Here is a 12,027-nt window from a genome sequence, read left to right on the forward strand (position 1 = left end):
ACTCCAATAAGTGCAACAGTAGTGAAAATTTTGGATAGCAGAGATGTAAAATGTACTATTCCCACTCCAGTCAGTACAACAGTAGGGAAACTATTGGAATGCAACAGTAGGGAAAGTGTTAGATAGCAGAGGGGTAACATTTAGGGGCCGATTCCAATCCTGGAAAAAGGCTGTACAAATCGTTGTATGGAGCGTTTTTCCCGTACAACTCGTACCCGGTAAACTTTTCTTACAACCTAGGAAGTACGATTCGTACAGAAAGCCTCTTTCCATACAAATCGTACAAAAGACCATACAGCTAAAATAAACCAACGATTCTGATCCGGAACAGCTTGCACGCGACGTCTGTATGTATTTAAGCAGTGGTTTCCAGCCCAGCAAGTACGATTCGTCCCTATGGCACTCCGTACGGCTCTTTTCTTACGGGAGCCAAAAACAGCTGTAAAAGCAGAGTCCCCAGGGGTATGAGTCATACAGGCATACACCCCCGTGCGTTGTGTATGTATGGTGCGTACCTCAACATCACGTATGTACTGTGCGTACCCCCAACATCGCGTACCCGAACAGCGCGTACCCCAACATCGCGTACCCCAACATCGCATACCCCAACATCGCGTATGTACTGTGCGTACACCCAACATTGCGTACCCCAACATCGCATACCCCAACATCGCGTATGTACGCACCGTACATACGCGATGCTGGGGTATGCGATGTTGGGGTACACGGTGTTGGGGTATGCGATGTTGGGGTACGTGATGTTGGGGTACATGATGTTGGGGGTACGCACAGTACATATGCGATGTTGGGGGTACGCACAGTGCATACGCGAAGTTGGGGTACGCACCGTACATACACAACGCACAGGGGTGTATGCCTGTACGACTCATACCCCTGTATGACTCGCACCCCGGGAACAACTTTTCCCGGGATACGAGTCGTACAAAGTTCGCTTTGTAGCGGGTAATGGCATTCCCCATGTACGGGATGTTTTCTGTACAAATCTTAAATCGGAAAGCCGGTCCGGATCGTACTAGTACGGTTGGACTGCATTTTTACAATTTGTACGGAAAAGTGTCCGGGTCCGTCTGTTACAACTTTTCCCGATCCGATTTGTAAGGATCGGGCCGATTCGTACAAATCGGATCAGGAAAAGTTGTATTTTTCCCGTACGAATTGTACTTCACGGGTCGGACGGGACTTGTACGATTTGTATGGAAAAATTTACCGATACGAGTCGGACGGGAAAAAAAATACAGGATCGGAATCGGCCCCCTAGGGGCCGATTAAGATGGCGGGCGGACTGTCGCCCGCCCGCCACCCTAGCGGTGCTGGGACCGGCTGCCTGTGGTGCTGTGGTCCGACACCTGCAATTAGGATGCCACCGCCACCGTGGCGGTGGCATCCTCCATTCTCAGTATTGTGGCGGCGGTGCTTATAGCACCGCCCGCCACAATGCTGGGAATGCACTATGTGCTTTTTCATGCACAAGGTGACAAGCACCGCGCGGTGCCTGCCACCTTGTCCATGACAATGTAGGGGGGTACCATAGGTTCCCCCCATGTGCACCCCCACGCCTCAATACCCTGGGGGCCAGCAACGGGCCCCCACCAGCAAATTCTGCATGCCTTTCCGTAGCGGCGGGCTGCTTCCCGCACCCATGCTAATATGGATGGCGGTGTCTAGCAGTCACCGCCACCATATCTAGCCCCTTTTCCGCCCGGTCGACTGGTCGACCGGCGGAGCTAGGAATTATACAAAACTGAACCATGACCTTGACAGGTAACGTGCACAGGTGCATGTCCTAATGCACCTGCCCGACACTATGCCGCTAGGACTCCAATGCTTCCTGATTTCCATCATGCTATCTATTTTTTTCTCTCACACTGGAATGAGCTTTATAAAAAAAAATCCCTAAAAAGTTTTTCAAAAATTGCAGTAATCGAGATATGTGTGATTTGAAATGGGAAATCCCTGTTATTGCATCGGTATATGCCCATTCAATGGAGATTAGGCCTATTGTGAATAGGTGTCCGCTGAAACATGGAGTGCTCTTTTGTGATCACACAAAGATCAGTTCCAGCAAGGAAAATTCCAAATATTGCAATTTGCACAGTCAAAAAAAAGCTAGATTGCTTTTTCAAGCAAATTGGAATGTGCAGATGGTAGGATTGTTAGAAATGGGGTTTCTGGTTGGCTAGGGTATACACCTAATGCAGGCAGAGCCCACCACTCTAGTCTGGGTGAGGGAGTTACACACCCAACATAACCCTTGCTCTCCCTCTTGGTAGCTCGGCAGAGCGGTCAGGTTTCTCCCAGAGGCAATGTATTAAAGATGTGTGTTGGACTTGGCCCTTCTGGCAGGTTCACCCCTGAACTTTTTTTGATTGTTACTGGTGACTTGGTGTGGTGATTGTTTGGTTTCTGCGCACTTTCCCTGTGTCCCAGGGTAAAGTGCGTGCGTGCTCTGAGTGCATGTGGTGAGATAGGCCTGCCCTCCCATAGGAATGCATGGGGAATGTATGTGTCCCTAGTAGTTCCTGATGCGTGGGGTGTGCAGGCCCGAGTTTGGTATGTGCGGACTCGTGGGAGTGAATGCTGCGCGATGATGTGTGCGGCGTGCATGTACCTAGTGTGGAAGTGCCACTTCTAGAAGTGGGCCCTTCGGTGTGCAGTGTGTCTGTCGCGTGATTGGCTGGTCGTGTCATGTGACGGGCTAGGGATTCCCCAGTGTCAGGATGAGTCACCCAGTGGTGAATGGGGAGATCAGCAGCTAGATGGGTGGGAGGAGTCCACCTGGGTCCTGAATAGGACAGGGTTTTCTAAACACAATGCTGGCCCCGCCCCCTGTGGTGCGACTGACGACCCTAGCCCTTCCAGTGAATAGAGTGAGGGGCTGAGCACATCAAGGGTGCTCCCCAACCAGCTGCGACTGGTTTTCCCCCTCACCCTGAACCCAGAACAAAGGGTTTGCCTGTATAAAAATGGGGCTGTGTCCCCACAGAAACTGTTCTCTGCCAGGATCTTACCTGAGGGGGGCTGCTGCTGCTGTTGGACCAGAGGACCGCCACTTGGACTACCTCCCTGCCTGGAGGCCCAGTGAGCTGGCTCTGGGTCCATCCTTGCCCCCCCCACCCCTGCCTTGCTGCCTGCAAGGGAGAACTTTGCTGATTTTGGGATTATTTGGCCCTAAAGCGCTGGGAGCACTTATTGTGTCCCTAAGCGCCTAGAAACGCTTTGATTTGCCTATAGCGCTAGGAGCGCTCTATTGTGGCCCCAGCAGCGCTGAGCTGCAATATTTAGCGAGGGAACCCCGGCGTGGGATTCCCCGCTTGTCTGCCGTGTCCAAGGCGGGTGCCTACCCCGCTTAATTGTTTATTTTGATAGCGGGAGCCTACCCCGCTATCGCCGTGGTTTAATTGAGGGAGCCCACCCCTCATTGCCGCCGTATCAAAATCACCGCTGCAGCCCGGGACATCCAGGAAGTCAGGCGGGCCGCCGGGACAACCGGATCAGGAAGTAGGAGGGCGGGAGCCTACCCCGCCTCCCACCGAAGACTGGCGGTTGGATTGAAAGCCCCGGAGCCGGCAGGAGCCTACCCTGCGCCCCGGGGCCTTGAGGAGAAGGGCTGACGAGTGCGGCCGGAACCGAGACAACAGAGGCGACGCGGGAGTCACCAAGCCCAGCCCGGTGAGTGTGGAAGGGCTGGGGTGGGACTCCGTGTGCACACTGGCTGTGAGCGCTAGGGCGCTCCAAAGACGAGGCCCGCATCCCTGCCGTGAAAGAGTCCCCCGTGTGGGACTCCGAGTCCCAGAGAGGCTCAGGCGGGCATTTCTCCCCCGTGAGCGGGGTACATATTTGTACAGAGCCCACGAGGCTCCAACGTTACACCCGCATCAGCACTAGAGCCTCGAGGCTCCACCAAAGGGGGCAGCTATTGTCTTTTGAGCGCGAGGCGCTCCAACGTGGGATTGATTTATCCGAGAGTCCAGAGGGACTCAGATTACGGGGGCATTTCCTGACCAGCGGAGCGGCCCCGGAAGGAAGCGGGCCGCTCCCACGTACACGGAGGCATTGCTTGGTTCAGAGCCTGCAAGGCTCAGGGCATTTCATGTTGTAGAGCCCAGGGAGGCTCCAGAGGCACGCAGAGTGCCTAAAGTTTCGTTTCCCCAGCTGCCCAGCACTTAGTGGGCAGCTGCAACGTTTAGGTGGGGGACCATTTTCATTTTGCTTTGCGCTGCTGGCACAGCTTGACCTGACACAGAGCGTCCTTGCCCCGACAAGGCCAGTTGGCCTAGGGACTGCCACAGTCGTGGCTAATGTGAGTTTTGGCGTTATTGTTCCTTTCCTGCACCTGAAATGTTTTTATGCATCATGTGTTTTATTGCTTTACACCGCTGAATGTTATGCATCATGTGTTTATGTGTTTAGACCCCTACAGGTATTGTGATACTCAGGTGGTTGTTTTTCCCCTAGTGCAGGTGGTACTAGTGAGGTCCTAGTTCCCTGCGTGATATTCCTAAAGGTGGTTAGGGTTGCGTAGGTGGTACTTTCTGGTTACCAGTAGTTACTGGTTGTGTGCTATATGTTCTATTTTTAGTGCTACAGTGATTGTATGTGCTATGTTCTAAAATATTATTCCTATATTCTAAGTGTTATTTCTACAAAGTGCTAATTCCTGACAGTGGTCCATGTGGCCCTGTCCCCTGTATATATAATCCCTTGTAAATTCTGCCCGTGCCTGTTGGCACATTGTAAAGTGTGTGTTTTTATCTAATGTGTTGTGTATAATACAAAGGTTATTTTTATATAATACCTTGTGTGGAGTTTCCTTTGTGGTGGGCCTTGGGTGTTGTTGCTGGGTGCGCGCGCAAACGCTTTACACATCGCCTCAGGGATAAGCCTGTCTGCTCGTGCCAAGCTACCAAGGGGGTGAGCAGGGGTTATCTTTGGCGTGTAACTTCCTTGCCCTGACTAGAGTGGTGGTTTCTGCCTGACTTTGGCGCAAGCCTTAGCCAGCCAGAAATCCCATTTCTAACAATGTGCGTAACACACACACAGCAGTGGCACACTACGCACACCACAAAGAGACTCCATACAAGGTTATATAAAAATATCCTTTGTATTTTTCATAAAAAACACATTAGATCACAATCACATAAATCGCTGTGCCAACTAGGCACTTGTTATGATGTCACATAGATTACAAAATCACTTTGCCAATTGGGCAATTGTCATAACAACACCAGCAGTATATTAAAGTAATGACTTGTGGATAATCAGGAAGCGTCCAAGCGGTCCGTGGAATTATATTGCTTTGAATATACTTGGTCCCATACATAGAGATGGCCAAGACAACTATGTCATAGTGGTGATGGATTTGTTCTCTAGGTGGCATGAAAAATATTTCTCTAGGGGTGTTGACACAAAAACTGTGATTAACTCTTTGAAAGATCTTATTACTAGGGAAGGCTTACCAGAAACTCTGTTAACTGATAATGGGGTACAGTTAGTATTGAAGGAGATGGAGGAATTTCTTCATGGGTGTGGTATAATACATTAAAAAATGTACTTTTAATCATCCTGAGTCCAATGGGATGTTGGAGAGGTTTAACAGAGCTCTTAAAGAGACCATCTCTTTGGAAAAGAGTAACTGCCTTAATTGGAAAGAAGAGGTTTCCAAGAGCGTGGGTGTGTACAGGTTCACACCCCACACAACTACAGGAAAGTCTCCATTTTTTCTTTTTTTGGAAGACATCCTGATACTTTTATGGAACCCCCTTGGGTGAATACATTTCTCAGTGGGGTACGCGATAATACTGACAATGAAAGTTGGAAAATACATGAAGATGATAAGTGCAAAAATTGCAAAATGCAATTTGATGTGAGGCACTCTGTCAACGCCAGAAAAGTTGCTGTGGGTGATCTGGTCATGATCAAAAAGCCTGGATGGAAAGTATCTGGATCAATGTTCACTAAACCATTGAGAGTGATTAAGATCTCCACAAATGCCATTTAAACATCCGCTCATAGGGTGTGGAATCTTGTTAGGGTAGTTGTCTATTGGGGGAGACTGTTGGAAAATGAACAAGGTAATTTGCTTAGCAGTAGTGAGGGTAAATGTGTGAATAGTGACAAGATCTGTGACAAAAGTAGTGGTGGTGCTCTGAGGAAATCAATAGGAAAACTCGTAGTTCCTTGTATTTGGATGACTATGTGGTCTAGCTCACTCAACCTGCTTTGGCATGTTTCATGTTGCTTCTTTATAGTCTATTTTGCGATAGATGTTGGATATATATTATTTATCTCTTTTGTGACAAATGTGTGATTTTGCAGATGTTTTACCATGTTATTCCCTTATTATGTTTTATTTGTATTTTTTTCATAAGGTTTTAGTTCTTATATTGTCTTATATGTGGGGGAGATGTGTGGTAATGTGTATTAGCATAAGTATATTCTAGAATGCAGAAAAGGGCTAGGAATGTTGAGTTTCAAAGGGTGGAAGCTGGTGGACAGAGCTGGATGGGTGGCTGAGCTGTTCTTCCGTTGAAGATACCAATAAAACCTGTTTATCAAGAACTCGTGACTCACCCTCTTCATTTAAGAAAAGGACTTTTTAACACCAAGTCCAACACAGATCAAATACGAATTTAAACCCTCTTTGTTAAACACCAGTTTTCTTTTCACAGCAAGCAACTAATGACTTTTGTTAGTGCATAAATATGTTAGGATATAAAAAAGTATCCACAAAGCTGGTCAATATGGTTCACTTGCTTTACATTTCAGTTGCATTTCCACAAGGGCGTTATGTCACCCAGGCTGTGGTTTCTTCAAATGGGGATGGTGTCCTCGTTCACAATGTGCAGACCCCTTTCAATTAACTTATTAAACCACTCACCTGAGGGCAGTCCTTATTGCAGACCTTCTGGATGCATTCTGGAATGCGGAGCCCTGTGACGGCATCTTCCATGTCTGTGCATGCGCATTTTGTGCAGCCTTCCTCCCAGGAGCTGCCGACAGGATAGACAATCTTCTGGTGCACACAAACCTGAAAGCAGAGGGAATGGTTTTAGAAACCTCCACATGCTTAGCTGGCAATACATGTAGCCTAGGGAGCATCATAGCGCCAAGAAACTATATGGTGTATGTGCGCTCTACAAATATTTTTAACATAACATCATGCTCTTGTGTATTGGAGTATGTGGTAGAGTTTAAACAGAACTTTGTATTCCAATCGGAAATGGGCGTTAGTGCTTGCATATTAAAAGAAAGCGGGGTTTCCATTAAATGAACAGCAGACTTCTATCAACTAATTGAGATTTGCTAATAATCTGTAATGGCAACAACATACGGTGTTTCCCAATGTGGGCCAATGATATGCAAGCGTTAATGCTGGAGATACGACTCCCGCAACTAGCTGTTCATTCTGGAATCGCACAACAGGCCCAAAATTCTTACAATGGCCAAAAGAATTGAGATGTAAAAAGGAAAAAATTATGTAGCGTAGGTAACAATAATTTTTTAAAGGGGAAACATAATTCTAGGAAAATGCAGTCTTTTCGAGAAAGGGCAGAGAATGCATGGAGGAGCACCTGGAAATAGAGATAGAAACAAACATGGTACTTGAGTAACTAGCTTGGAGAAAACATGTGGAAACAAGCACCAGCAAAGGCAACAGGTTTTGCCAATGCCATTCAGCGATGTTGTACAGCATCAGCAAGATGCTGTGAAGCAAGGTCAAAAGAAAAAAAAAGCATGAGGATACAGCCCTATCATTTTGTAACCACACGCGTGGGTATTTTTTTAATCTACTGATCCGAGATGGATTGTTTAAATTTTAAAAACTTGAAATAGAAGCAAAGCAAATTTGCTGATGGAGTAGTGGGTGCAAGCAACGAGGAGGAGGCAGGGGAGGCAGAAAGGGGTACAGGAGGAGGAGCAACACAGGGTCCGGAGGCGAAGCAGATGTGCAAGAAAGAAACACAGAGCACAAGTGAGGAGGGAGAATTTGCCGGGCTTAGATGAACACAAGAGAGAGCTTGCAAGATGAGGGAGACAGCAACATGGAGCACTGGGAAAGACATTTGGTGGGGAGAGAGAGCTGGAAAGCACATGCATCCTCAAGTAATACTTAAGCTAAAATTAATAAGTAATTCACTAAAAGTGAGCAGTGGAAGGATACAAGTCAGCTAACACAAAAGATGGTAAAAAGGATAGGCTTCATGGCACAAACACATGATGGAACAAAAGGGACAAGGAAAGCCATCCAATAAGAAAGAAGACAATGAGAGTAACAATAAAGCCAACAAATGGTAAGCAATGGGAAAGCTGTACGAACACTGTAAGGTCTTGGCAAGCCAACAACAAGCCTTTCCTATCCAGGCAGCGTATGCTGCCTGGTAGGTGAGACCTAAAAAGCACAACACAATCAAATAGATCTTATTTATCTCCAATCACACTTTCAATCTTGTGACGTGTTTTCCCATGAGCAATTTTCCTTAACTCCTCTGTTATTTTAGTACCAGGGGTATCATGCTCACCTCCCCTCCCAGAACCTCTTTTTTCACTCTTCTTATGTCCCATATTGACATGTCTTTCTTACTTCATCATGTAACAAGGAACAGTGGTTCCTGTAGACAGTGTATATAATATATAGTAATCTACAGCACAATGGCAATACGCATGAGTAAAGAGATGTCAGAGAGGGACACAACAACCATATACAACAAGACACTGCTGAATGTAAGTCATTTATATAAATGTGCTTTTTAAATTGATTAACGCAAGTGCATGGTGTCCCAAGTGAACATAGAACCTACAAAAACATTGGTAACAATTGTGACATACAAATAGGTTTCAAAAATGTGCATATTATGTTTGTGGAATCTTTTCATTGCAACAGTTCTGTGGTCTCCTCACCTTATCTGGTGCACATGTAGTCCATGTGCAGCCACAGTCGTTGGTGAGGGAGGTTGACAAATATCCTGCGGGGCAGTTGACTGTGGAATTGGTACAGCTGCACACGCATTCATACTCATCACAACATTGGGTCTTCTTCACGGTCAGCGTTCGGTGAGCGGGACAGGAGGGAGCTGTGGTCTGTTTGCAGTCCTCCTTTTTGCAGGCTATGAAAAGATAAACATCGCGAGAATTCAATATATTGACAAATAGAAAAACATTACAGGTTGGCAGACAGTCAAAGTGGTGCAGTCAGGATTACTGCAGAAAATGTTTTGTAATTTTTAGTTACATGTTCCCTTGTACATTACAAACAGATCTTTCTGATGCACATCGTGTAGGATTAACGGCGCAATCCAAGTGCTCCTAAAACCTATTGATATTTACATCTATTTAGAGTATTTCTTCTCAGAATGAATTAAACCATGTTTTAGGAGCCCGAAAAGATAGGAAAAGCTGCTGTACATGAGATAATTCCCACATCTTCATTCATAGAATTTGAATTGGTAAAATATTGGTCTCGGTAAGCGAGTTTACCCATGTGGTAAATCAGAAAATATGGCTGGAGTGTTATTTTGAGCCTTTGAAAACACAGTGAACACTCACAAATTCATATGTTTGGGTTTATTCCCAAACAATCTGTAGGTACTTAGCCACAATGGAAGTAGAAGCACTGCCAACTGGACTGTTTGTACCAGATTTTGAGAAGATAACTTTCTTATCTGGATTAACCTGGTCCCTGGCCCGTGCCCCCTTGTGATCAGCCTGAACTTGTGACTGTCCTCCGTTCTAGCACAACCAGATACCCCTAAGTGGTGCTTTACTTTTAGGTGCTATACTTACCTAAATCTTTGACATTCTATACTTCTGGTTCGTCTGATTGTTTATTAAAAATAGTTTATTTAATTTTACTCTTTTTTTAATTTTTATTATTGTGGGATTTTTCTTGTGTTGTGTTTTCACTTTACTACTTTTTAAGTGCTGCGTAAATACTTTGCACACTGCCGCTAAGTTAAGCCTGACTGCTTTTGTGCCAAGCTACTAGAGAGTTAAGCACAGTTTAATTTAGTGACTTTTGTGGTTTACCTTGATAAGGAGTCAGGCTGTTGCTTGTGCAAGGTTAACACCCCCATAAACAAATAACCCAATGCCTCCTAATTTTGAATTTTTCAAAACTGTTGTTATGCTCATCTAAAATTTAGACAGACGGCGCCACCATGTGGTGGACTGTCATTAGTGCCAGTGTTGAAAATAAAGTGCCCGTGCCAAGAACCAGAAACCACCGGCTCAAATTAGACACTGAGATAATAACTGTTTGCGCTTTTTGTTTCCAAGTTGTGTATTTTGTGATGATGGGGTGGACACTCCAGGTGCTCAATTTGCAAGCCAAAACTTCATTTACTTTGAACTTCATAATGTCCAGGTCATATTGTCCAACCCTGTTTCACGTGGACCTTTTGTTCGGACTACTTTATCTGGCCATTAATATTTCAATGATGATCTTATCACACAGTAGGGATTTTATCATATTTTTAAATGTAGGTACCATTGCTTACTGTCTGGGCAAACCCCAAGACCAACAGTGAAGGTGGGCATCTTTGTAGATTGAACTTGAGTAGGCCTGGGAGAAGTATTATGAGAGCATCCTGATTATGGGGTTTTGCGCAGTTTGCATCATTTTTCATTTTTCGCCCATGCTTTTCACATCATTTTTGGAGGCAGCTAACTGGTTCAAGTAGAATATGCCATGCACATAACCACCCTATACCAATACATCGAGCAAGGATCTTGTGTGATTTTGTACCAAGGTAATAACCCAAGTACCATTTTTATGTAGCGCTCCGTGTACCATATGGATCATGTATCTCTTGTGGTTTGTGCATATGAGGACATACCTCACATTCAGTTTTCATGCAGACAACTACTAAAGAATACTTTACGTAATATGAATAATCTTTGTAAACAAAATGGCATATTACACGCATACTACTCCAGTGCCTATTCTTTGTAGGGATATGGTAAAGATGATTTTGATCTAGGACTAAGTGTAGCAGCCATCAGAGTCAATAGAAGGAGGATGTTTATTAATCTTCTCTCTTTATGTAGCTTTGCTAGAATCTACCTGGACAGCTCAGCCTTTAGGACAAGGTAGGTAGATTTTACTTATTTAAAGCTGTATTAGGATATTAACTCACCCCTTCCAGCAACTAATTACCATATTGCAAAGCATAACTGACTGTCACTAGAAATATTTCACCTTGAGTTTTGCCCCTTTCTAGTATATTATGGTTTAGGGGATGTCACGTGGAAATTATCTGGTAGCAGCCACATCTTTTTTTAATCTCAATGAAGCAGAAAAATGTAAGAATGGATTAAGCAGAATTTTACGAAAACTCTATAACTGAGGGCACAATAGGTGATTCCATCCATTTTGTAGGGGTGAACACTTCTGTATCTTCATGCCAAATGGTTGAAGACTGAGGCTATATAATCATGTTTGTCTCAAAGGACCCTTTTCAGTTTTCTCCTAGATAAATAACACCCAAAGTTGCTAGTGCTTTACAGGAAGGACGTCTTTACCTCCCTCGTAACACTGCCAGTTACTTGAAAGCACTGACAAAGTCAACAGGTCTTGCATTGGCATTCGTCCTTTGCCCTTGCTTAGTTTGTTTGTGAATGGTTTCTCTCAACCGCAGTTTAACATTGGAAATGTTGGCGCTATAATAGCATTTAAAAGAAAGAAGTGAGTTTAACAGCTGGACGATTTCAACAAGTGACACCACATAAGAGTGGTTTATAAGTAACCGGATGGCAGAAGGAGCACTCTCTATGCTGAGACTTCATGGCGATACCCCACAGTCACTGAGCTTCTCAGATCATTGTTCTTATGGGGTATAGTTTTCTAAATTACGCCTGCCACACAATAAACATTGATGGAATTCTAACACTATATTCCAAGTTCTGACCGTCGGGACTGGGCATGAACGGAGCAGCTGCAGCCTGAAACGCTCAATCCAGTCTGCATTCAGCGCCATATGCTCGTGCAGGGGTTCAAAGCTTGCCCGGGAT

At 45.2% G+C, this 12,027-nt stretch overlaps 1 protein-coding gene across 1 annotated transcript in view; it reads right to left on the reverse strand.

The window, feature by feature from the left end:
• The window catches only part of VWF (von Willebrand factor), a 1,048,714-nt gene that overhangs the window by 263,188 nt on the left and 773,499 nt on the right, over positions 1-12,027 (reverse strand). Inside the window, exons 42-43 of the mRNA XM_085652611.1 lie at positions 8,920-9,125; positions 6,899-7,048 (exon numbers count right to left, since the gene is read on the reverse strand). Coding sequence (XP_085508737.1) covers positions 6,899-7,048; positions 8,920-9,125 — 356 coding nt within the window. The remainder of the gene's footprint in view (positions 1-6,898; positions 7,049-8,919; positions 9,126-12,027) is intronic.

This window comes from Triturus cristatus, chromosome 4_1 (genome assembly GCF_964204655.1).
Source record: "Triturus cristatus chromosome 4_1, aTriCri1.1, whole genome shotgun sequence".
NCBI lineage: Eukaryota > Metazoa > Chordata > Amphibia > Caudata > Salamandridae > Triturus > Triturus cristatus.